At 44.0% G+C, this 25,435-nt stretch overlaps 2 protein-coding genes across 9 annotated transcripts in view; one reads left to right on the forward strand and one right to left on the reverse strand.

Moving 5' to 3' along the window:
• On the forward strand, positions 1-22,420 carry CPT2 (carnitine palmitoyltransferase 2). Its single transcript, XM_002750842.6, has 5 exons — positions 1-295; positions 9,064-9,144; positions 10,635-10,741; positions 18,308-19,612; positions 21,237-22,420. Exons 1-5 carry the CDS (start codon positions 144-146, stop codon positions 21,566-21,568), a joined length of 1,977 nt encoding a protein of 658 aa, XP_002750888.4. The 5' UTR covers positions 1-143; the 3' UTR covers positions 21,569-22,420.
• The window catches only part of CZIB (CXXC motif containing zinc binding protein), a 7,603-nt gene continuing 4,547 nt past the window's right edge, over positions 22,380-25,435 (reverse strand). For all 8 annotated transcript variants that reach the window (XM_078331886.1, XM_078331885.1, XM_017974760.4 and 5 more), the window contains 2 exons: positions 24,506-24,571; positions 22,380-22,954 (listed from right to left, as the gene is read on the reverse strand). In XM_078331886.1, coding sequence (XP_078188012.1) covers positions 22,877-22,954; positions 24,506-24,571 — 144 coding nt within the window. In that variant the 3' untranslated portion in view covers positions 22,380-22,876. The remainder of the gene's footprint in view (positions 22,955-24,505; positions 24,572-25,435) is intronic.

A 25,435-nucleotide genomic window follows, 5' to 3' on the forward strand; every position in this document is an offset into this window, starting at 1 on the left:
GGGGCCGGAAGTGGCCTGCGGGCGGAGAAGAGGTGGGCACGGAGTCCTGACGCTGTGTCCTGGGCCGTAAGGGCAGCGGCCTTGTGTTTAGACTCCAGAACTCCCCACTTGCCGTGTTCTCGCCGCCGCAGTCTCCCGGGACGATGGTGCCCCGCCTACTGCTGCGCGCCTGGCCCCGGTGCCCGGTGGTTGGCCCGGGAGCCCCTCGTCGGCGCCTTAGCGCCGGCTCCGGGCCCAGCCAGTACCTGCAGCGCAGCATCGTGCCCACCATGCACTACCAGGACAGCCTGCCCAGGTGAGCCCGGCCTTCGGGTCCCCGCAGCCCGCTGCCATCCAAGGATCGGCCCCAACCTGACTGCAGTCACTCATGACTCTTCTAGTGAACCCGCTTCCGCCCCGAAACCCCTACAGTGGAGGAGGCTGCCACATCCCCTCATATGGAAGTCTTGGGACTTTTAGAATCTCCTAGCACAGGAACTTCAGAACCCTCACATTCTTTTCCAGAACCCCTCGATGTTTTCTCAGATTCTCCATCTTGAACCCTTCTCAGATTCCCTCTCCATTAACCTAGCTTCTAGCCAGCTATCCTAAGAGTCCTTCTCTTCTCCCTGAAAGATGCCAGATCTGCTGAAAATAGCCTTACTAAATCCTCTCCTCTTCCCTCCCCCAGTACTTTCTTAAATCCGGCTTCCAGTTCCCCCAGACTTCGTCTGAGTTGCCAGGTATCCTTCTTCAATATCAGAAAGATGCCAGATTTCCAGCACTGCTGTTACCCCTCGACTATGGTGTCTCCTGAAGTACTTTAATGACTGCCTCACATTCCTGCCCGGAATTTGGGTAGGCTGATTCCTAACACATCTTGGTTACCATTCCTCAACTTCTCCCAGCACCGCCTTCACCCCTTGTCACTCAGGACCCTTAGTCCCACCCCCCATTTCTCCCATACTCTGTTCTTTCACCCCCTCCATCAGCCCCCACAAGCACAGCCCGCAAGTGTTCACCCTTGCCCTCAACTGACCCTCACCCATGTTTTTAATCTTTAACGTCCTAAGTCCAGTCTTCACCCGGAAGCTTTTCACTCCCTCCCAGCCCTCCTCAACATGTTCCTCCCTCTAAAACATCCTTCCTCACCCGCAGTACCCCTTGAAAGTGCAGCTCACCCTCACAGAATTCTAGACACCACCCTCAGTACCCAGTCCACAAACCATCATACTCAGATCCAGAGCCCACTCAAATTCTCTCTCCTCCTCACCATGGGCTACCCGGCCTTGGGAACCTTCACCCAGAATCCACCTCCCTTCTGAAAATAGCCTTACTAAATCCTCTCCTCTTCCCTCCCCCAGTACTTTCTTAAATCCGGCTTCCAGTTCCCCCAGACTTCGTCTGAGTTGCCAGGTATCCTTCTTCAATATCAGAAATTTTCTTCACCCTTTAAACCAAACCGGAACTAACTTCTAACTTACTGAGTAACTCAGTTCCTGGAGCCAAGTTCAATATTTGTCTCAAAGACTCTTCTCACCTTCTTTCTCACCAAAATACCCTGAGGGATTCCCCGCACTCCAGGAGCTGCTGGCCAGGCTCCTTCCCCATGTGTGGAACAAAAATTGTGTCACAGGCCTTACCCCAGCTGCTGGGTTGCTGTTTTTCTCTGCATCCAGGACCACTTAACCCAATGTCATCACTACACACCCCCACCCTCTCAGGAAGATGGAGTGATTCTTGTGAAATGACATTTTGTGCAGACATCTAAGACAAATGAAAATGAGATTATCCACACGTGGCAGGAGGGAGGAAGAAAAAGGGGCTTTGTGCCTGTGGGATAGGCCTGGGACAGGCTTCCTCCCTGTCAGCTTGTTGTTATGAGCTGAGCCAGTATGTGGGTGAAAGGTGAGGACTGACAGAACCTGTCTTCACTTGCCAAGTTCAGAGTCAGATGGTCATTGACTTTCAGGCATGCCTGGGCCCCACCCAGGTTTACGATCAGAGGGATTTTCTGCATTTTAGAATTGGAAAGCTGGAAAGAATATTTAAGATCATTTATTCCAACCCCATCCACAGTACAGTCTGTAGGAATCTGGAGGTACCAATTCAAACTCCAATTCAAAGAGTACCACTAGTCACCCATGTATAACCTTAAGCAACCAACCTCCCCCAGACATCCATTACCTTATTTGTAAATTGGGAGTCAGAGGAGAGATGAGATTCCTCTCGCTCTCTGATTCTAGACTGGTAAAATGTATAATCTTTCACACTCATTCACTGATGTCACACATGGTGAAAAGTCCTGACTTTGAGGTCTGGTAGAATGTAGTTTCAGATTCTGAATCTGCAACTCTTTTTTTTTTGTTTTGAGACGGAGTCTCGCTCTTTCGCTCAGGCTAGAGTGCAATGGCATGGTCTTGGCTCACTGCAAACTCTGCCTCCTGGGTCCTAGTGATTCTCCTTGCCTCAGCCTCCCGAGTAGCTGGGATTACAGGCGCACGTCACTATGCCAGGCTTATTTTGGTATTTTTAGTAGAGACTGGTTTCACTGTGTTGGCCAGGCTGGTCTCGAGATCCTGACCTTGTGATCCACTGCCTCCGCCTCTCAAAGTGCTGGGATTACAGGTGTGAGCCATCGCGCCCAGCAGATCTGCAACTCTTAACTGTAACTTTGGGCAATTGTGTTAACTTCTTTAAGCCACAGTTCATTTTGGTTTTTTTTTGAGACAGAGTTTTGCTCTGTCACCCAGGTTGGAGTGCAGTGGCCCTATCTTGGCTCACGGCAACTTCTGCCTCCCGGGTTCAAGGGATCCTCCCACCTCAGCCTCCCAAGTAGCTGGGATTATAAGCATGTGCCACCATGCCCAGCTAATTTTTGTATTTTTAGTAGAGATGGAGTTTCAGGATGTTGGCCAGGCTGATCTCAAACTCCTGATCTCAAGTGATCTGCCTGCCTGGGCCTCCCAAAGTGCTGGGATTACAGGCATGTGCTACCTCACCCGACCTGAGCCACAGTTCTTACTTGGAAGTAGGAATAGCAACACACAGTTCTTAAGGTTATTGTGAGACTAGGCTGAGATAAGGTGCCAAAGACAGGAAACCATCAGGATTAGTCGCCTTAGGGAATGACTGGTCCTTTTGTATTAGGTGTTCCAGCTGTCTCCCTCCCTCTTCCTGTTCCTGACTTGTCACTCCTGATTTTTTTTTTCCTTTGTGAGACAGGATCTCATTCTGTCACCCAGGCTGGAGTGCAGTGGTATGAACAAGGCTCACTGCAGCCTCAACCTCCTGGGCTCAAGCCATCCTCCCGCCTTAGCCACACAAGTAGTTGGAACTACAGGCACATGCCACCACACCTGGCTAATTTTTGTATTTTTTGTAGAGATGGGGTTTTGCCATGTTGCCCAGGCTGGTTCTGAACTCTAGTGATTCCCCTGCTTCCGCCTCCAAAGTGCTGAGACTACAAGCGTGAGTCGCTGCGCCCAGCCTCACTGCTGCCTTTTAATCATGAACTGTTTCGTCTAGGAGCTCTTGCACTATCATCTGCCTGATTTTTAGGGATTATGTTTTATTCTTGGCTTTTTTTTTGAGTGTGGTAAAATATACACAACACATTTTGCCATCTTAACTATTTTTAGACTTGTAGTTCAGTGAGATGTTATTTTAAAGGGTTATATTTATGTAACCTCAGAATATAAAACTGTAAGTCCTGTGGACACAAATAGTGGATCGGCTTGATCTCAATCATGGTTAATTTGATAAGCATTTATTAATGTGGATTGGGAGAAGAGTCATGCTGAGGAGCCTGCAGTATAGCGGGGGAGACTTGACAGGTAAACAGTTAGGGTGTAAAGAACTAAGTGGGAAGGAGCATCTTAATGGTCATTAAGCTCATGAACCAAGTCAGACCTGATTTTCCTTTTTCTTTTCTTTTTTTTTTTTGAACTGAGTCTCACTGTCACCCAGGCTGGAGTGCAGTGGCGCTATCTCGGCTGACTGCAACCTCCGCCTCCTGAGTTCAAATGATTCTCCTGCCTCAGCCTCCCAGGTAGCTGGAATTACAGGAGTGTGCCACCACACCCAGCTAAATTTTTTTTTGTGTTTTTAGTGGAGATAGGGTTTCAACATGTTGGCCAGGCTGGTCTTGAACTCCTAAACTCACCTGATCCACCTGCCTAGGCCTCCCAAAGTGCCAGGATTACAGGCATGAGCCACTGTGCCCATCCCCAGACCTAATTTTTCATCCCAGTTCCACTTACTAGCTATGTGGCCATGAGCAAGTCATCTCACCTAGAAATGGGAATGATCATATTAAAGCATTTAGTATAGCATCTGGTACATGGCAAATACTCAGTGGATATTCATAACTACTACAACTGCTTTCAAAAAACATTTGTTGCATGTCTAGAATGTGCCAGAAGAGAACTGTTGTGTTGTGTGAATGACTTAGTGCCTGGGTAAGTACAGGAAGCTTCACGGAGGAGGTGACCATTGGGTTGGTAATTGAAGTTTACCACGTGAGAGGAATCAGGGAGGATAGAGCAGCACGTGCCAAGGATCAGAAGCCTGAAATACATGACATGTTCAGAATTGGGAGAAGTTTATAAGAGGCTCAGCCCAAAGTAAAGAATCACGGTGTAGACCTTAAATTATTGGAATTGGCTCAGGGAGAGTGTGGGGAAGAGGGCCCCATTGTATCTTTGAAAAAAACAATGATCAGGCACCAAGTTAGGTCTATAATTGATTGGTAACAAATGCCAATTTCCTGTTGTTTTTCTTTTAATCCCTCATCATTTTGTGTCTTATTTAAGCCCAAGACATAATAGGCACGTTCTCTAGAATCCACGTAGGAGGCAGGTGAGGCAGTTTTCAGGGTACGGAGGGTAACAGGTGGAAACAGTAATGCTTTCGGCCCCAGAGGCATGTCCTTCAGACCGACTGTCTTGACATCCAGGATGACTTTATTCCTCAGCAACTCTTTGAAAACTATCCGAATTGTAACTAGAACATGTAAATATAGAAAAGGCTTTTTAGCTGTGTTCTGAAGAACAATAATATACCTACTGCTTGGAGGCCAATGGACAGTGATGGCTGGTGGCAGAGAGCAATGTACACAGGAAACAAATCTTTTTAGCACTTACATTGGTCTTCATTATGGCAAATGATGTTTAGTGGAGGTGGAGTAGGAAGGAGAACCCATGTGGCTAAGATGAAATTGCCATGTACCCCTCTCAAGACCCTGGCTCTACTTTCAAACCCTGGTGAATTACAACACAGGGAGCTCAAGGAACTCTCAGAATTTACGTGAAACTTTTGGTGTTCATTGAGGAATTTTGGAGACAGCAGAATAGTGCAAAGAAACCGGAGGTGATCACACGTCTTGATTTTTCAAGAGAATACATGTTTTTCTTTGTTTTCTTTCTTTCTTCCTTTCCTTCCTTTTCTTTCTACTTGCTTTGGATGTTAGAGAATAAATGTTGACTGGAAGAATGGTTTGTGAGCACTTATAGAAAAAGAAATTGTTACAGTAAGGATCTTTGTAGTAGCAAGTTTTAGAAACTCCAATTCAAACTGGGTTTAAGCAAACAGGAACAGATGACCTCACAGACCTAAAAATCCAGGTTGACTTGAGGGGCTCAGATGATGTCCCTGAACTCTCTTTTGTCTTCCTGCTTGGCTTTTTTAAATGTATGTGACTCCATTCTCAAGCAGGCTCTCTCCTCATGGTGACAACGTGGCAGCCAACATGTGAGGCAGAGCTTAGTGACCCCAGCTATTGGAGAGTCCCCTTTCCTAATAGTTCTACAAGTCCTGTAATTAAGTCATATTGGTTCTCACTGGGTCTCTGAGACTCAGGGTACTGGTCCCTCCTAAAAGTTGGAGAGTGGCTTTCTTTGGAGAGAAATCCGAAAGCAAGTGATATTTTAGAATAGTCAGATTGAGAAGGGTGAGGAGGTAGGAGAAATGCTGGAGAAGACTTTATAGAATACAGGATGGGATGGAAGTTCAAAAAGGTATGGTAGAAGGGGCTAGTGAAGAATAGCTGCATGAGGCCAAATTGGATGATGCTGAGTGAATAGAAGAAAATAATAGGGGGCACAGTTTGCACCTCCTGTGGCAGGTGTTGAAATAGAAGGAGGGCAGGAAACCAGGAGGGAAATGGAAGGATTTAGAGTGTGTTGTCTGTAGATAACTATAGTATAGATATCTGGATATCTACAAATATCTAATGTACATTTAGTGTATGCTGTATGTTCAGTGTTGATGGTGTGTCAGGTTCCTGCTAAGCTCTTTATGTATATTATTTAATCCTCCTAAGAGCCCTGTGAGTTATTATTTAACAAATGGAGACAGAGGAGCCAGAGAATTCAGAAATTTACCCAAGATCACATGGATAATAAGTGCCAGGGTACAAGATACAAGCCTAGATCTATGTGATTCTAAAGGCTGTGAATTTCACCTCTCCAGTATACTGGACATGTTGGTGATAGACTTGTGCCTACATGTGGTTGGAACTTGAGAAATGCATTTCAGATCTCTGAGGCAGTTCTTTTCAACTCATAGACTGGAAGTGGATGTCTAAGAGACATCAAGTAATTTGCCACCTGTGACCACATAACTAGAGATGAATGGCAGTACTGAGCTTCAAGCCTAGGTCTGACTTTAGACCCTGTCCTCTTTCCACTGTGTCAGTACAGAAGTTCTTATACCTTTAGACTTCACAGATCAGTAAAATCATGACAGAAAAGTACTGCTATCAACATTTTCTTAAAAGAAAGGACTTTTAATGACTGCCATCCACAAAAAAATAATCTGAAAATTAAGGACAGACTTTTAAATTAAGCAGATTAAGCAGATTTGTGGAAAGCTCACTATACTGTCCACACTTTTTCATTTCATTGTGCACCAGTAACTTCATCACCATGGCCATTGTCTGCCAAGTGTTCAGTTATTCAGGGATGCAGACAGTATTGCTACCTGCATTTACACTGAGGGCATTTTACATAAGGCAAACTATAGACCTGGGATGCTTGATATATTCATTATCTTTAGTATATTTTATAGAAAATAGGCAATTTTTGTACCCATGATCATTTTTATACATAGTCTGTGCTGCTACAATTTCCATCTAGAAAATTTGGTTTTTATTGTATTCGTAACTCAAATATAATCACTCTGAAAACTTGCTTTACTCCACTAAAGATCAGGCTACAGTTAACACTACAAAAAAAAAGCCATTTTTTCTTTGAGACAGTGTCTCTCACTCTGTTGCCCAGGCTGGAGTACAGTGGCCCGATCTCAGCTTACTGCAACCTCTGCCTCCCAGGCTCAAGCAATCCTCCCACCCTGGCCTCCCAAGTAGCTGGGACCACCGGCATGCATTACCAGGATTGGCTAATTGTTTTTGTATCATTTGTAGAAATAGGGTTTTGCCGTGTTGCTCAGGTGGTCTTGAACTCCCGGACTCAAGCAATCTGTCTGCCTCAGCTTCCCAAATTGCTAGGAATACAGGTGTGAACCACCGTACCCAGCCTTACTCCAGAAAATTTTAAATAGCACTGTTTTTTAATCAAATTGCCATTGTCTCTAATGTAGAATTTTGTTTAAAGGGAAGAAGGTAAACTTTCATGAATATTCCTACTCTAATAAAACTAAGTCTTAAGAAACATATGTAGGCAATTCTGGAATTATGAGATAGCTGAGACAGTATCTGGGATTTTTCTGAGTAAGTCAGTGAATATAAGGGGATCTATGGTGTTAAAGTGTTGTGAATGGTTACTTAGTATAGTCAGAGTCCATAATGGCAATAAATAATTGGTTTATTTTTGTTGTATTAAGGATAAACATGCATTGAAAAATAAACTGATGAACCACAGTATATCTTCTATTAGGCTTTTAAACTGCTTTATGTATCATGTTTCAGTTTTCCTAAATGACTGGTACATTTCAGTATTTTGCATATCAGTGTTAATTTTGAGCCAGGCATGGTGGCTCACACCTCTAATCCCAGCACTTTGGGAGGCTGAGGCAGGTGGATCATGAGGTCAGGAGTTTGAGACCAGCCTGGCCAATATGGTGAAACCCCGTCTCTACTAAAAAAAATACAAAAAATTTCCGGGGTATGGTGGCATGCGCTTGTAGTCCCACTTGCTTGGGAGGCTGAGGCAGGAGAATTGCTTGAACCCAGGAGGTGGAGGTTGCAATGAGCTGAGATTGCACCACTGCACTCCAGCCTAGGTGACAGAGCAAGACTCCATCTCAAAAAAAATTTTTTTTAAAAAGTGTTAATTGTGAGTTGGTAGAGGTAACCTATAAAACTCTGATTGTTTTGATAGTAGGGGATATATCTTTCAATAAAACCATTGAAATGAAAGAGAAAATACACCTCACTTTACTGTCCATGTGTTTTCATTTCATAATAACCCAGTAACTTCATCACCATAGCCATCTTTGGGAATCACTGGTAGAGAGAATGATGAGTAGGCAAATTGTTGTTCCTGTTATTTAAGCACATGGGACTATCTGGTTCTTCCTAATGGCACTCCTGGCGTCTGGGCATGGCTTATGGGTCGATTCCTACCTTTCAGTGACTGTAGCCCCCATATATTGCTGACCCTTGGACAGATCTGTGTTTCACTCTTACACAGTTATCTATTGTAAAATGCAGAAGAAAATTTAAAAAATAGAACCTTTTCATTTTATCCTAGGGGAGAAAAATACAGTTGTTCAAACTAAGGGTAGAATTAAATCAGTGCCAATACAGTGTTAGCACAGGTGTTAGAACTGTGACCAGGAAACAGGAATGCTTGGGGCAGCTTCTGCTTCCCCATTTTGAATCTATTATTATTATTAAATATAATTATATTAGTATTTTACTTAAAGATTTAGTTGTTACTTTGCTTAAAAAGTAGTTACCATTGATATACTTGGCATTAGTAAACACACTGATTCTGATTTGTCAGTGGCTTCTGATTGTTGATTTTTTGGGGAGGGAAATGATGATCTAGTAATCAGTTCATTAAAGCTAATTAACCTCTTCCACATACTGTCAGTCTTACACTAACCTTGCTTTCTCTCCAGGCTGCCTATTCCCAAGCTTGAAGACACCATCAGGAGATACCTCAATGCACAGAAGCCTCTCTTGGATGATGGCCAGTTCAGGTAAACACTGAGAACCTTGGGTGAGCATAGTTGGGATGGTTCAAGATAGGGTGGTGGACCGAGCTTCAGGGAATGTCTGTGACTTGGCTGGGTCTCTAGGAACCCAGAACCTAGTTGTACATTTGCAAGTTCAGGAAGTAGATTTTCATTCACCAAGGACTGACCAAGCCCCGAGGGTACCTCTAAACAGGCTCAACAAGAGATAGTTTATAAGCCAGAATGCCAAATATGTACTTTCCCTTAGCAGATGTATCTGGGAGGCTTGCTGGTACTGGTCATTTATAGAGAGCATGCGCCATTGGAAGGGAGGTCCCTTGAGGAGACCATACGGCAGATCAGAAGTCTGCGTGCTGAGCATGTTTGTTGAGTTGGATAGCAGCCTCCAAAATGTATGCCTTTTTTCATGAAATTTAGTGGATGATCTTATTTGAAATTAGGGTTGTGGCAGATGTAATTCGTTAAGATGAGGTCCTACTGGAGTAGTATGGGTCCTTAGTCAAATATGACTGGTGTCCTTGTAAGAAGAAGACAAAGAGACAGCCATGTGAGGACACAGGCAGAGACTGGAGTGATGTGTCAACAAGCCAAGGATTGCTGGCAACACCAGAATCTCAGAGAAGCCATGCAAGAGATTCCTCCCCAGTCTTCAGAGGGGATATAGTTCTACTGACCCCTTGATTTTGTACTTGAAGTCTCCAGAACTGTGAGAGAACAAATTTCGATTATTTGAAGCCACCAGTTTGTGGTGTTTTGTTACAGCAGTCCTAGGAAGCTAATACAGCATGGAATTGGAAAATAATACCAGACATTGTCAAAAAGTGGATCGCATTAAGTTCTTGTAGCCTAGTGTAGTACTCTTTTTCCATAGTGGAAATTTTTCTCTACGGGTAACTGGCACTGTTGTTGGAATCACAGAACTCTTCACTGGACAGTGATGGAGAAACAGATGAATTATCCATAATCTAGTCCTCAGTTTTCAAATATTCCCTATTAGTCATTTGAAGTTTCTCTTGATACGGTAATAGCTTCTAGTTACTAAGTATTATGTTTTAGGGTATTTTAAATCCTTAGTTTTACAAATATTTTTTAATCTCTTAAAGTGGTATTGTCTGTTTTACACATCAAGAAACTGAGACTCGGACCAAGTAACTTATCCAAGATTACACAGTGTGAAAAGTGACAGAGCTAGGATTCAGACTTAACTTCTGTTGACTCTAGAGCTTATGTCCTTTTCTCCATGCCAAACTGCCTTCTAGGGTACGGACTGTTTTGTGAGATGATTGATTTTCCTAATCATTCGTTTTAAGAAGGTAGTCTAGATTATCAATTTTAGATTGATTCCTGTTCTGGTTAGAGGTACTTTCTGATCTCATTCCAGATTTTAGGGCTTTGCTGTTGAGGACCCCAAACTCTATGATTTTCTTGCCATAAACCTAAAAATCACATATTTCCTACTGTGGTTTGATTTTGTCTTTTCTTGAATGTTTCAGGAAAACAGAACAATTTTGCAAGAGTTTTGAAAATGGGATTGGAAAAGAACTGCACAAGCAGCTGGTTGCTCAGGACAAACAGAATAAACATACAAGCTACATTTCAGGTAGGTAAGCTCGGCTGTGGGTGTGATTTCTCCCAGAGCCCTCCATAATGAAAAGTAAGGCATATTCTCTCCTGTTTGGGTCTCAAAGATATTGTTGGTGAGACCGGCAAATGAAGTAATGTCTCACCCTCCCTTCCTGAGCTAAATGTTAAGGCTGAGTGTGTTCCTCGTATGCTGAGGTGTTGACGGGAGTCCATGCTCAAGGACGATGGCTGGCCTTCTCTATAGATGGGATTGAGGCAGAACCTAATTAATGGTCTTGTCTGAAAAGGATGCAGGATTAAGTCCTATGTACTATATCATTCTGGGTCCTTCACAGTCAGGCAGAACTGTCCTCTCCAGCCTCATCTCTCACTACCCACCCTGACATACTTCCTGCTGAGCTCCTCATTGCTCCCTGAACCCTCAGTCTTTCATTCTTCTGTGCCTTTATCCATGCTGTTCCCACTAGCATTGTTTTTGCCTGGCAAATTCTTCTTTTAGGATCCAAAGAGGATGGTTTTCTGTGAAACCTTCTCAGTCGTTTTTCCTCTCCATTCAGACTTGGTTGCTTCCACCTCTGTTCCTACAGCACTTCTTTTAGTTTAAATATTTACCAAGGTTATATATGCACATAGTTTAAAGAATCAGACAGTTCTATAAGGCTTGTTAGGAAAGAGCAATTTCCTGATCATCTCCTAATTTCCCACTTCTCACTTTCAGCTTGTAAATCTTTTGATTTATACCCCCATATCTCTAAATTAGATACTTACATTACTGCATCTTGATTTTTTTTTGCTTTAGTCATTAGCTATTGACATCTCTATGTAGAAGATTAGAATCCAGCAGTATTTTACATCCCACCACATATGTGAGTGTATACACGCACTTCCCATCCCCTCATTTTCATAGCATAGGGATTTGTAATTTTGGATAACTCAGTATCAAGTGTATATGTTCTTATGATCATATAAGCACTATTGTCAGCTGAGTCATGTAGCATATTGGGATTGTTTTTCCTTTCCTGTACAAACTTTTTGTTTTCTCTGAAGTTAGTAATTATTCCATCCTGTCTCTTGTTTAGTTTTCTGTGTGCTTACTATTTTACCCCAGATTCTTCCCAAGCTGTCTAAATCTCCTCTCAATACATGAAAGCAGATTAGACATTCTATTCATTTTGGCCTTCTTGACGAAACCCCTTCCAGAACTTGCAAACATGCTCTAGTCTAGATTTGTGAGCCTTTTGGCCTTCTGTGAAGCTTCTCTCCTGGGCTCTTTCACCATCAGCTGGGGCATCTGTCATCTCTTTGTCATGTTGGGACTCGAGTTTCTTGTCTTTCATATTTTCTTCTTTCTTGGCTTCTCTCTCTCTCTTTTAATCAGAGCACATATTCCCTTTACTATCTGGAAGCAGAACATGGGAAGCAAAATTTTTAAAATGGCCCTTATACTTCATTGATAATTTGGCCAGGTTGGAAATCATTTTCCCACAAAATTTTGGAAGCTTTGCTCCATTGTCTTTTAGCGTCCAGTGTTGCTGTGGGTAAATCTAATGTTATTCTGAGACTTGATCTTTTCACTGCTTCTTCTCTCTGCCTTTGGAAGCTTTTTAGAATTTTCTCTTTGTCCCCAGTGTTTTAAAATTCAAGTAATGTGTTTTGGTGTGAGTCTCTTCTTACCCATTTTGTTGGGCCACTCTGAGTCCTTTGAATCTGGAAACTCATTCTTCAGGTTTGGGATATTTTCTTGTTTTATTTCCTTGATTTTCTTCCTCTCCATTTTTTTTCCTCAGTTTTTTTCTTTGCAGAACTCTTATTATTCAGGTGTAGAATTTCTGGGTCTCATCCTCTAATTTCCTTATCTTTTCTCTCATATTTTTCATCTCTTATTTTGTTCCATCATCTTGGGAGATTTACTTAATTTGAATCTCTCAACCTGTCTATTGATTTTTTATATTTCTGCTTTCCTATTTTTTACTTCCACAAGTTATTTTTTCTCCTTAGGGTGTACTTTTAAAAAATAGTTTATCTCTGAGAATTCTTTTTTAATATCTCTTCTCTCTTCATAGTCTGTTGCCTCAAAGTTGCATTTTTCCTGTTTGTTTTGCCCTTTTCTTTCTTCAGATGCTTCTTAATCCTGTGTTGTCTTAGATATCAGTGAGATATTAAAAAGGCTCTTGGAAGCTATGTGGATGAGGGTGGGGCTTTTAAGTTACAGGCTTTGCTGTAGTGGTGATTGATACGGTTTGGCTCTATGTCCCCACCCAAATCTCATCTTGAATTGTAATACCCACTTGTTGAGGGAGGGACCTGGAGGGAGGTGATTGGATCATGGGGGTGGTTTTCCCAATGCTGTTCTCATGATAGTGAGTTCTTATGAGCTTTGAAAGTTAAAAAGTGTTTAGCAGTTCCCCTACTTGTTCTCTTTCTCTCCTGCTGCCATGTAAGATGTGCCTTGCTTCCCCTTCACCTTACACCTTGATTGTAAGTTTCCTGATGCCTCCCCAGCAATGAGGAACTGTGAGCCAATTAAACCTCTTTTCTTTATAAATTACCCAGTCCCAGGTAGTTCTTTATAGCAGTGTGAAAATGTATTAATACAGAAAACGGGTACCAGGATGGGGGACATTGCTATAAAGATATCTGAAAATATGGAAGCAACTTTGGAACTGGGTAATGGGCAGAGGTTGGAACAGGTTGGAGGGCTCAGAAGACAGGAAAATATGAGATAGTTTGGAACTTCTTAAGAGACTTGTTGAATGGTTTTGACCAAAATGCTGATAGTGATTTGGACAATGAAGTCCAGGCTGAGGTGGTCTCAGATGGAGATGAGGAACTTATTGGGAACTGGAGCAAAGGTTACTCTTACTATGCTTTAGCAGAGACTGGAGGCATTTTGCCCCTGCGCTAGAGATCTGCAGAACTTTAAACTTGAGATAGATGATTTAGGGTGTCTGACAGAAGAAATTTCTAAGCAACAAAGCATTCAAGATGTGACCTGGCTTTTTCTGAAAGCATATGGTCATATGCATTCACAAAGAGATTATCTGAAATTGGAACTTAATGTTTAAAAGGGAAACAGAGCAGCCGGGTTCGGAGGCTCATGCCTATAATGCTAGCACTTTGGGAGGCCAAGGTGGTGGATCATAAGTCAGGAGTTCAAGACCAGCCTGGTCAAGATGGTAAAGCCCCATCTCTATTAAAAATACAAAAATCAACCAGGCATGGTGGCAGTTACCTGTAATTCCAGCTACTCGGGAGGCTGAGGCAGAGAATTTCTTGAACTCAGAAAGTGGAGGTTGCAGCAAGCCAAGATTGCGTCACTGCACTCCAACTTTGACAGAATGAGACTCCATCTAAAAAAAAAAAGTTGGGGGCAAGGAGCAAAGCATAAAAGTTTAGAAAATTTGCAGCCTGACTGTGCAGTAGAAAATAAAAATTTTCTGGGAAGAAATTCAAGCCACTGACTGCAGAAATTTGTATACGTAATGAGAAGCCAAATGTTTATAGTCAAGACAAGGGGGAAAATGTCTCCAGGGCATTTCAGAGATCTTTACAGCAGCCCCTCCCATTATAGGACTAGAGGACTAAGAGGGGAATATGGTTTCCTGGACTCTGCTGTTCTGTGCAGCCTCAGGATATGGTGCCCTGTGTCCCAGGCACTCCAGCTCCAGCCATGGCTAAAAGGGGCCAAGGCACAGCTCTGGCTTGCTTCAGAGGGCATAAGCCCCAAGCATTGGAGGCTTCCCCATGGTGTTGGGTGTGCAGAAAACAAGAGTTGAGGTTTGGAAACCTTCTAGATTTCAGAGGATATGTGAAAACACCTGGATGTCCAGGCAGACATCTGCTACAGGGTGAAGCCCTCATGGAAATCCTCTACTTGGGCGATGCAGATGGGAAATGTGGGGTTAGAGCCCCACACAGAGTTCCCACTGGGGAGCTGAGAACTCTCACCAGGTTGGCGCCTGAATGCCTTACTCTCAGCTAGCTGTCAGAGGCTTGCTTGCTCTGTGCAGATTTTTAATTTTCTTTTTTGGCCCTAGGCTGGTTGGGACCTCTACAGCTTCATTCTTTCACCATTAAATAGTGGCCTTTTTCAGTATTTTCCCTCTTCCCCTTTATAAATTGCTAAAGCCACAAAGCACATTTTTGGGGATCATAGAAGGTTGGGGTTCCAGAAGGGGATCTGTGTGATGGTTCCATTGATGTGGGATTTCCCTACTTGCTGTATTCTCAATTTCTAATAAAAATAATAATAATAATAAAAAGCTATGAGAACAGGGCCACTGTCCAGACCCCAGAATGGTAGATCTACTGACAGTTTGCACCATGTGCCTAGAAAAGCCACAGGCATTCAATGCCAGCCTGTGAAAGCAGCCATGGAGCTGTACTCTCAGAGCCACAGGGGCAGGGCTGCCAAAGGCCTTGGGAGCCCACCCCTTGCATCAGCATGCCCTGGATGTGAGACATGACATCAAAGATTATTTTGGAGCTTTAAGATTTAATGGCTGCCCTGCTGGATTTTAGATTTTTATGGAGCCTGTAGCCCCTCTGTTTTGGCCAATTTCTCCCTTTTGGAATGGGAGCATTTACCCAGTGCCTGTACCCACATTGTATCTTGAAAGTAACTAACTTGTTTTTTATTTTACAGACTCATAGGCAGAAGGAACTTGCCTTGAAAGTCTCATATGAGACTTTGGACTTGAGACTTTTGAGTTAATGCTGGAATGAGTTAAAACTCTAGGGAACTGTTGAGAAGGCATGATTGAGTTTTCAAATGTAAAAGGGCATGAGATTTGGGAGGAGCCGGGGTGGAATGATGTGGTTTGGCTCTGTGTCCCCAACCAAATCTGATCTTGAATTGTAATCCCCAAGTGCCAAAGAAGGAACCTAGTGAGAGGTGACTGGAGCATGGGGGTGGTTTTCCTCATGCTTTTCTTGTGATGGTGAGTTCTCATGAGATCTGATGGTTTATAAGTGTTTGGCAGTTCCTACTCCTCACTTGTTCTCTCTCCTGCTGCCATGTAAGATGTGCCTTGCTTCCACTTCACCTTCCGCCGTGATTATAAGTTTCCTAAGGCCTCTCCAGCCATGTGGAACTGAGTCAGTTAAGCCTCTTTATAAATTACCCAGTCTCAGGTAGTTCTTTATAGCAGTATGAAAACAGACTAATACAGTGATCCAGCTAAACTGCTTCCTTGGGTTGCCCCTAATGGTAGTGTCATTGGGTTAGATTCCCTAGGGATGCTTTTCCAATGAACTGCCAAAAGGTTGCTAGTGTTGTAGAAGGCAGGGTAAGTAAGGGTAGAAGGTTTGAGATCTTAACTGTGACTCAGGTCTCCCAGTTTTATTTTCTCTAGAGAGTAAAACTTAAGTCTTCTACCAGAGTGAGGACGAAATCTCAGGTTGTGGTGGTGGTAATCCTGCAACCAGATATATCTAGGTTGCCAATTACTGAGCCCTTTGGGGGTTCTGCTGTGTAAATCATATGATGTCTTGGCTTTCTTTCCTGCCAATTTAGGATTGGCTTTCTCCAGTCTGCTTTAGTCATTACCAGTTGCATAAGTGCTTTCCAGCTTCCAGTATTTTTCTCTTCTCCCATTCTCTCGGCCTTACTGATTTATGTCTCTTTGAAATTATTTTGCTAAAGTGGGGGGAGGTCAGAGGCATGAATGTATGTCTTCTTTCATCAAATATGATCTTATCCACCAGTACTACTTTTCTCTCACCATATTAATGCATTGCATTATGTTTTAATTGTGTGCTTCCTTCACCAGGGTTTTTCAGAATCAAAGACCATGTCCTATTCCTCTCTAAATCCCCTGGACCAAGGTCTGGCACAGCACTGATTCTCAGTTGATGGAACGAGTGAATGGACCAACAAATGAGTAACAGACAAATCCGCAACTATTGATCCTTTTCCCAGTGCTGTACATATGAACATTATTTGCCCCAGTGAAAAATGGCCCTTATTTTTATAGAGTTTATTCATGCTTACTAACCCTAGCAGGAACTTTCCTTGACATATTTTCTGATAAGATATTGCTTCTGGAATTTTTACAGGTAAAACATCTATAGGAACTCAGAGGGCTAGTCTGAGTGATCCATGCACTGATAGTTCTAATAGCTTTTTGCATGCTTTCTAAACAGCAGGTGCACAAAGGTACACTGTGCACAGAAGGAGAGGAAGACATTTCCCCCTGATAAGGTGGGCAATCAAGTATGAATGTTGCCCCTGAAAGGAGATGAAACAAGAGAAAACTAAAGAGATGGGGTGCTCTGTTCCAACATAAATGCAAGTGAAGTGTTACTGTATTTTATTCCTTTAAACAAGAAGCGAAACAGCATGAGAAAGAAAAAACAATTAATCGACATTAGGGAAATGCAAATCAAATCTGCAATGCTATCCTTTACACCTACCAGAATTCTCCACGCAACAAGACATATGATAACAAGTGCTGTTGAGGATGTGGAAAAATTGGAACCCTCATAGACAGCTGGTGGGAATGGTGCAGCTTCTTTGGGAAACATCCTGGCAGTTCCTCAGATACTTACCATGTGATGTAGCAATTCCACTCCTAGCTATATCCTCAAGATAACTGAGGACATATGTCCACACAAAAACGTGTATATGATGTTCATAACAACATAATTCTTAATAGGCAGGTACAGTGGCTCACGCCTGTAATCCCAGCACTTTGAGAGGCTGAGGTGAGAGGAGGCCAGTTTGAAGCTAGCCTGAGCAACATAGTAAGACCCCATCTCTACAAAAAATAAAAAAAATAGCCAGGCTGGTGGTGTGCACCTGTAGTCCTAGCTACTTGGGAGGCTGAGGTGGGAGGATCACTTGAGCCCAGGGTTTAAGGCTGCAGTGAGCCATGATCACACCACTGGAATCCAGCCTGGATGACAGAAATCCCGTGCATCTTAAAAAAAAAATGTAATAATTCATAATAGCTAGAGTAGAAACAGTTCAAATGTCCATTAACTGATGAGTGGATAAACAAAATATAGTATATCCATATAATGGAACATTATTCAGCAGTAAGAAGAAATGAAGAACTGTTACATGCTACAACATGGATGAACCTTAAGAACATTACTAGGAGGCTGAGGCGGGTGGATCACCTGAGGTGAGGAGTTTGAGACCAGCCTGGCCAACATGGTGAAACCCCATCTCTAGTAAAAATACAAAAATTTGCTGGGCATGGTGGCAGGCGCCTGTAATCCCAGCTACTCGGAAGGCTGAGGCAGAAGAATTGCTTGAACCCGGGAGCCAGAGGTTGCAGTGAGCCGAGATTGCACCACTGTACTCCAGCCTGGGCGACGAGCAGTACTCTGACTCAAAAAACAAAACAAAACAAAAACATTATTATAAGTGATAGAAGCCAGATGCAGAGACCATATATTGTATGATTCCATTTATATGTCTTGAATTATTGCAGAGCAAAAAAACAATCAGGGAATTCTCCTCTCTGGAGGTGGATGGCATTTCCTTTGCCTATTCTTGAATTTTTTTTCTTCCTCAAATCTTACTTTTAGGGACAGCATTAACATTTTATGGTACTTTTTTCTTTTTGTTTTTTAGGACCCTGGTTTGATATGTACCTATCTGCTCGAGACTCCGTTGTTCTGAACTTTAATCCATTTATGGCTTTCAATCCTGACCCAAAATCTGAGTACAACGACCAGCTCACCCGGGCAACCAACATGACTGTTTCTGCCATCCGGTTTCTGAAGACACTCCGGGCTGGCCTTCTGGAGCCAGAAGTGTTCCACTTGAATCCTGCAAAAAGTGACACTGACACCTTCAAGAGACTCATACGCTTTGTGCCTTCCTCTCTGTCCTGGTACGGGGCCTACCTGGTCAATGCATATCCCCTGGATATGTCCCAGTATTTTCGGCTTTTCAATTCAACTCGTTTACCCAAGCCCAGTCGGGATGAACTCTTCACTGATGACAAGGCCAGACACCTCCTGGTCCTAAGGAAAGGAAATTTTTATATCTTCGATGTCCTGGATCAAGATGGGAACATTGTGAGCCCCTCAGAAATCCAGGCACATCTGAAGTACATTCTCTCAGATAGCAGCCCTGCCCCCGAGTTTCCTCTGGCATACCTGACCAGTGAGAACCGAGACATCTGGGCAGAGCTCAAGCAGAAGCTGCTGAGTAGTGGAAATGAGGAGGGCCTGAGGAAAGTGGACTCCGCTGTGTTCTGCCTCTGTCTAGATGACTTCCCCATTAAGGACCTTATCCACTTGTCCCACAACATGCTGCATGGGGATGGCACTAACCGCTGGTTTGATAAATCCTTTAACCTCATTATCGCCAAGGATGGCTCTGCTGCTGTCCACTTTGAACACTCTTGGGGTGATGGTGTGGCAGTGCTCAGATTTTTTAATGAAGTGTTTAAAGACAGCACTCAGACCCCTGCCATCACTCCACAGAGCCAGCCAGCCACCACTGACTCTACTGATGCTGTGCGGAAACTCAACTTCAAGCTGAGTGATGCCTTAAAGACTGGCATCACGGCTGCTAAGGAAAAGTTTGACACAACCATGAAAACCCTCACTATCGACTGTGTCCAGTTTCAGAGAGGAGGCAAAGAATTCTTGAAGAAGCAGAAGCTGAGTCCTGACGCAGTGGCCCAGCTGGCCTTCCAGATGGCCTTCCTCCGGCAGTACGGGCAGACAGTGGCCACTTACGAGTCCTGCAGCACTGCCGCATTCAAGCACGGCCGCACTGAGACCATCCGCCCAGCCTCCATCTATACAAAGAGGTGCTCTGAGGCCTTTGTCAGGGAGCCCTCCAAGCACAGTGCTGGCGAGCTTCAGCAGATGATGGCTGAATGCTCCAAGTACCATGGGCAGCTGACCAAAGAAGCAGCAATGGGTGAGGCAGTGGTGGGGAGCATGCCCTTGGGTCTTGTCCTCAGTGCCTGGGGAAGCAAGCCTAAGTCATATTCTACCCCAAATCTGATTTTTACCCCTTCACTAGGTTTAATCCATCACCAACTCCCAAGACGATTTTTTTTTTCTACTCTAGCAGTCTGAACAGCCACACTAGCCACTAAGGATCAGAAAGTTCTTGCTTCCTAAGCAGGGGTGGGGAATTGCATGTGACGTTGACCTCATTTAAGGTCACTTTTATCTGTGATGCTTAATTATCCTTTTTATTTATTTTTGGAGACACAGTCTCATTCTGTCCCCAGGCTGGAGTACAGTGGTGCAATCATAACTCACTGCAGCCTCAACTTCCTTGGATCACGCAATCCTCCTGACTCAGACTCCCAAGTAGCTGGGACTACAGGCATGTACCACCAAGCCCAGCTAATTAAAAAAAAATTTTTTTGAGATGGAATCTTGCTCTGTTGCCCAGGCTGGAGTGCAGTGGTACAATCTTGGATCACTGCAACCTCTGCCTCCTGGGTTCAAGTGATTCTCCTGCCTCAGCCTCCTGAGTAGCTGGGACTATTGGTGCGTACCACCAAGCCTGGCTAATTTTTATATTTTTAGTAAAGACAGGGTTTCACTGTGTTGGCCAGGCTGGTCTCCAACTCCTGACCTCGTGATCCACCTGCTTCTCCCTCCCTGTGCTGGATTACAGGCATAGGCCACTGCGCCGGGCCTAATTTTTAAAATTTTTTGTAAAGATGAGGTCCCGCTGTATTGCCCAGGCTGGTCTCCAACTCCTAGGCTCAAGTGATCCTCCTGCCTTGGTCTCCCAAAGCACTAGGATTATAGATTACAGGCATGCACCACAGCACCCAGCCTCCTTTTTCTATTACTCATTGGGTATCAGACTTACTTTTGAAAATTTAGGATTTCTAAACGGCCCCTCTAACTTCATCTCAGTTGCAGTGTGTGTGTTCCCTGTAAATTGGTCATTCTTTCCAAATGTCATCCATCAATACCTTTTTTTGATAAAATTCAAGACCTGGAATGGACCTGGAGGGTCATAGTTGTCCTTTCATGTCGCCATAAAGTGCTGGAAGTGAAAGGGACCGCCAAGACATCCTAGTCTTCTCTTCCTCCATTTTATAGGTAGAAAACCAAGCTACTGTCCCCATTACACAGCAAATTAGTAGTAAGGCTGAGATTAGAACCCTGGTCAAACAGCCTTTCCATTTTGGTCCCCTGACTCAATCTTCTCTTTTATGCCTGAATCAGACTTGTAGTTTTATCTTAGTTTTTGAGTCCACACTCTCTTCCTGTAACTGTCTTGACTCTGACTAAACTGATTTCGAATCTTTAAAATTATGCTTTCCTTTTAGGCTCATTTTTAGCTCAGCTGTTGACAGCTATTTTTCAGTATGACATATTTTCTAAATAATTTAAAATATTCTAGCTTGAGTTGCTCTGAAGGTTAGTTAGCCGGTGGTATGCACAGAGGTAAACAGAGCCTTCCCCCACTCTCAAGGATGCTGTGAGGGGGATTCCTACCACGTGGTGAGTGGGGAGGTTCTCCTCAGGTCCTTTTCTGTCCTGACTCTGATTTTCCATTTTGTTTCTCATAGGCCAGGGCTTTGACCGACACTTGTTTGCTCTGCGGTACTTGGCAGCAGCCACAGGAACCATCTTGCCTGAGCTCTACCTGGACCCTGCATATGGGCAAATAAATCACAATGTCCTGTCTACGAGCACTCTAAGCAGCCCAGCGGTGAACCTTGGGGGCTTTGCCCCCGTGGTCTCTGATGGCTTTGGCATTGGGTATGCTGTTCATGACAACTGGATAGGCTGCAATGTGTCTTCCTACCCAGGCCGCAATGCCCGGGAGTTTCTCCAATGTGTGGAGAAGGCCTTAGAAGACATGTTTGATGCCTTAGAAGGCAAATCCATCAAAAGTTAACTTCTGGGCAGATGAAAAGCTACCGTCACTTCCTCATCATGAAAATTGGGAAGCCAGACATGGTGGCTCATGTCTGTAATTCCAACACTTTGGGAGGTCAAAGCGGGTGGATCACTTGAGGTCAGGAGTTTGAGACCAACCTAGCCAACATGGTGAAATCTCGTCTCTACTAAAAATACAAAAATTAGCCAAGTGTGAATCGTGCCTATAATCTCAGCTGCTCAGGAGGTTGAGGTTGCAGTGAGCCAAGTTTGTACTACTGCACTCTGGCCTGGGTGACAGAGTGAGACTGTCTCAAAAACAAAAACAAAAAAGAATGGCTGGGCGCAGTGGCTCATGTCTGTAATCCCAGCACTTTGGGAGGCTGAGGCAGGTGAATCACAAGGTCAGGAGTTCGAGACCAGCCTGGCCAACAAGGTGAAACTGTCTCTACTAAAAATATAAAAATTAGTCAGGTGTGGTAATGGGTGCCTGTAGTCCCAGCTACTCGGGAGGCCGAGGCAAAAGAATTGCCTGAACCTAGGAGGCGGAGGTTGCAGTGAGCTGAGATCACACCACTGCACTCCAGCCTGGGTGACAGAGTGAGACGCAGTCTCAAAAACAAAAATTGGGGACTGTGTAGCAAGTGGGTGCTATTCTGTGAAACTAATCATGATCTGCCTAGGAATACAGGCTTAAGCTTTAAAATCATGGTTTTAAAGCTAAACCTGTAAATTCTGAGTGGGACTAGATCACAACTAAAGATAATGAGAGATTTCAGTTTTAAGTGCATTTAATCAGGAGGAAGGTTTGGAAAACTAACTCAGGTGTATTTATTGTTTAAGCAGAAATAAAGTTTTATTTTTGCTTGAAGATGGTTCTTAATTTTTTTAAAACTAATTCCTAATCCTCACAAAGATCTTTCCAACAGGAAGTTCAGTAAGTTTGGGTTACAGTAAGTTGCCATTGGCTTCTGGCTCATTGAGTGATGGTGGGATTGCAGTTTCGTCTTCTCTACAAAATTGCCCCTCACTGGGGAGATTCCATCTCCTCAAAAATACTCTTCATTTTCCTAAGGAGTAAACTGCTGCTGCATGAATTCTTATTTGTGGAGGGAGTAGCTGCCACCTGACTTCACCTTCATGCACCAGTGCAGCACGAACAGGGGCTTTATTGATGGGGCTTGGGAAGCTGTAATAAAGTCCAACCAGCAGATTGTGAACGTTTGGTACAGCCGCCAGGAGACAAAGGACAAAGGAACCAGCCCCTGTGGGCTCTGCTGCTTACAGTACTTTGTCCTTTCTCAGTTCAAGTGTACAGGAAGAGGGATCAGCACTTCACGAACTGGTGGGTGACCTCGTAGATTCCCACAGACTCCTGGGCCTTTTCATCATAGTCAGTCCAGTCCTGGGAAACAAAATAGCAATGTCAGCCTCACAAGGCAGAATGGAATAGTGGAGAGCAGAGAAGTGGGACTTAAAAGCCCCGGATCAGGCTCTGACTCAAATATGCATGAACATGTATGACCCTGAACAGAGCCAGATAGCTCAGGCCTGAATTCTAGCTCTTTCAGCTGTGTGACTGTAAGCAAATCACTTAACTTCTCTGAGCCTCTTCTCCAAGTCCTGTCTTCTATTTAAAAAGCAAAAAAAAAAAAAAGACAACAATGGAGTTCATATCGAATGTTGAAAGAATCAAATGAGGTAACACATTTAAAAGCATTTAGCAGCCAGGCACAGCGGCTCATGTCTGTAATCCCAGCACTTTGGGAGGACAAGGCAGGTAGATCATTTGAGGTCAGGAGTCCAAGACCATCGTGGCCAACAAGGTGAAACCCCGTCTCTACTAAAAATACAAAATTCAGCCAGGGATGGTGGCAGGCACCCATAATCCCACCTACTCTCGAGGCTGAGGCAGGAGAATCACTTGAGCCCAGGAGGCAGAGACTGCAGTGAGCCAAGACTGCGGCCACTGCACTCCAGCCTAAGTGACAGAGCAAGTCTGTCTCAAAAAATAAATCGGCTGGGCGCAATGGCTCACGCCTATAATCCCAGCACTTTGGGAGGCCAAGACAGGGAGATCACGAGGTCAACAGATTGAGACCATCCTGGCCACCATGGTGAAAACCCATCTCCACTAAAAATGGAAAAATTAGCTGAGCCTGGTGGTGCGCACCTGTAGTCCCAGGTACTCGGGAGGCTGAGGCAGAAGAATCATTTGAACCCGGGAGGCAGGGGTTGCAGTGAGCCAAAATTGTGCCACTGCACTCCAGCCTGGTGACAGAATGAGAATCCATCTCAAAAAATAAAATTAAAAATTAATTAATTAATTAAAAGCACTCAGCATAGTGACTGGCACACGTAAGAGCTCAGTAAATGCTAGCAGCTGCTGTTATTATTAGGTGCTATGCAAGTGAAATGAAGTTTTTGTCCTTCCTTCAAGTCCTGAGCACAAGGCTTTTCTAACTGCAGCCTAGTAATACATCCAATAATATGGACTGCTACTTGTTTTTCATGGTATTAGGCGCAATAAAGCCACCACAAACACTGAATTAGGGAATACTGAATGAATACTCCCAGGGAAAATACAGGGTTAGGTTCCCATGAGCCTCTGGTCATATTTTCATCAATCAATCAATAATCTTACTTTATGTGTTTCTGTTTAAAGATACCTTATTTAACATATACTGTTGATTCCTGAACACTGAACTCACAGCCAGCAGCACTATAGCGCATGCCTGAATAATGCTTATCTATCTAACACGTATTCTCTCTGTAAGGGACACAGCTTTATTACATGTAGGGACATTAGAAAGCACTTCAGCACTATACTTGAGGCCATTTAAACAGCAAAATCACAAAAATATGAAGTTGGCTTTCCATTGATGAGCCTTGTTCACCAAAAAATAATTCTCACCAAGTGCCCTATAGTACCTCATAAAGCCCCCAAGTCTCATACCTTCTCCTGCAAATTAATGTCACTGAAGACTGTCCCCGACTCTACACCTTCAGCAGCAAACCCAGCCTGCAGGGAACAAGGTGGCAGTTAATCCTGGGAAAAGGAGGCACTAGGTTCTATGTGAGGGCCGGCCAGGTTGCTGGCTCTTCTCACACCTTTGGGATGGAGGGCAGAGATGTAGTATGAGCACCTGTCTTGGAATACCTGCTGAGCTTCCAGGACCCAGCAGCTACCTCAGCACTAGAGTGGTGGTTTCTCTGAATTACAGCCCTGGACTAGAAGGCAGCAGGTGCAGAGTAAACCTTTCCACTACCCGATTAGCTGAAGGCCCCTGGGCATGTCATTTCCCAGGCTGGACCTCAGTTATTTATCAAATGGGGATGAAGTATTTCCTCTTCTGCCTATCTCACAGATTTGTTGTGAGGTAAAACACTATACAAATAAAAGGGATGAGCACTAGCTCTGGAGTCAGATAGACCTGGGTTGAAACTGTAGTGCCATGGTTTCCTACGTGACCCTGAGCAAGTTGCAAAATCTCTTCAGTTTCTTCCTCATCTGAAGAATAGGATGAATAAATTCATAGGGTTACTAAGAGCTTTTTTTTTTTTGACAGTCTTACTCTGTCGCCCAGTGCAGCGGCGCAACCTTGGCTCACTGCAACCCCTGCCTCCCGGGTTCAAGCGATTCCCCTGCCTCAGCCACCCAAGTAGCTGGAACTACAAGCGCCTACCACCACACCTGGCTAATTTTTTGTATGTTTAGTAGACATGGGGTTTTACCATGTTAGCCAGGATGGTCTTGATCTCCTGACCTCATGATCTGCCCACCTCGGCCTCTCAAAGTGCTGAGATTACAGGGGTGAGCCACCACACCCAGCTACTATGAGGATTAAACATGGTAACATGTAAAAATGAAGGGTATGGGTGCCCA

Source organism: Callithrix jacchus, chromosome 7 (genome assembly GCF_049354715.1).
Source record: "Callithrix jacchus isolate 240 chromosome 7, calJac240_pri, whole genome shotgun sequence".
Taxonomy (NCBI): Eukaryota; Metazoa; Chordata; class Mammalia; order Primates; family Cebidae; genus Callithrix; species Callithrix jacchus.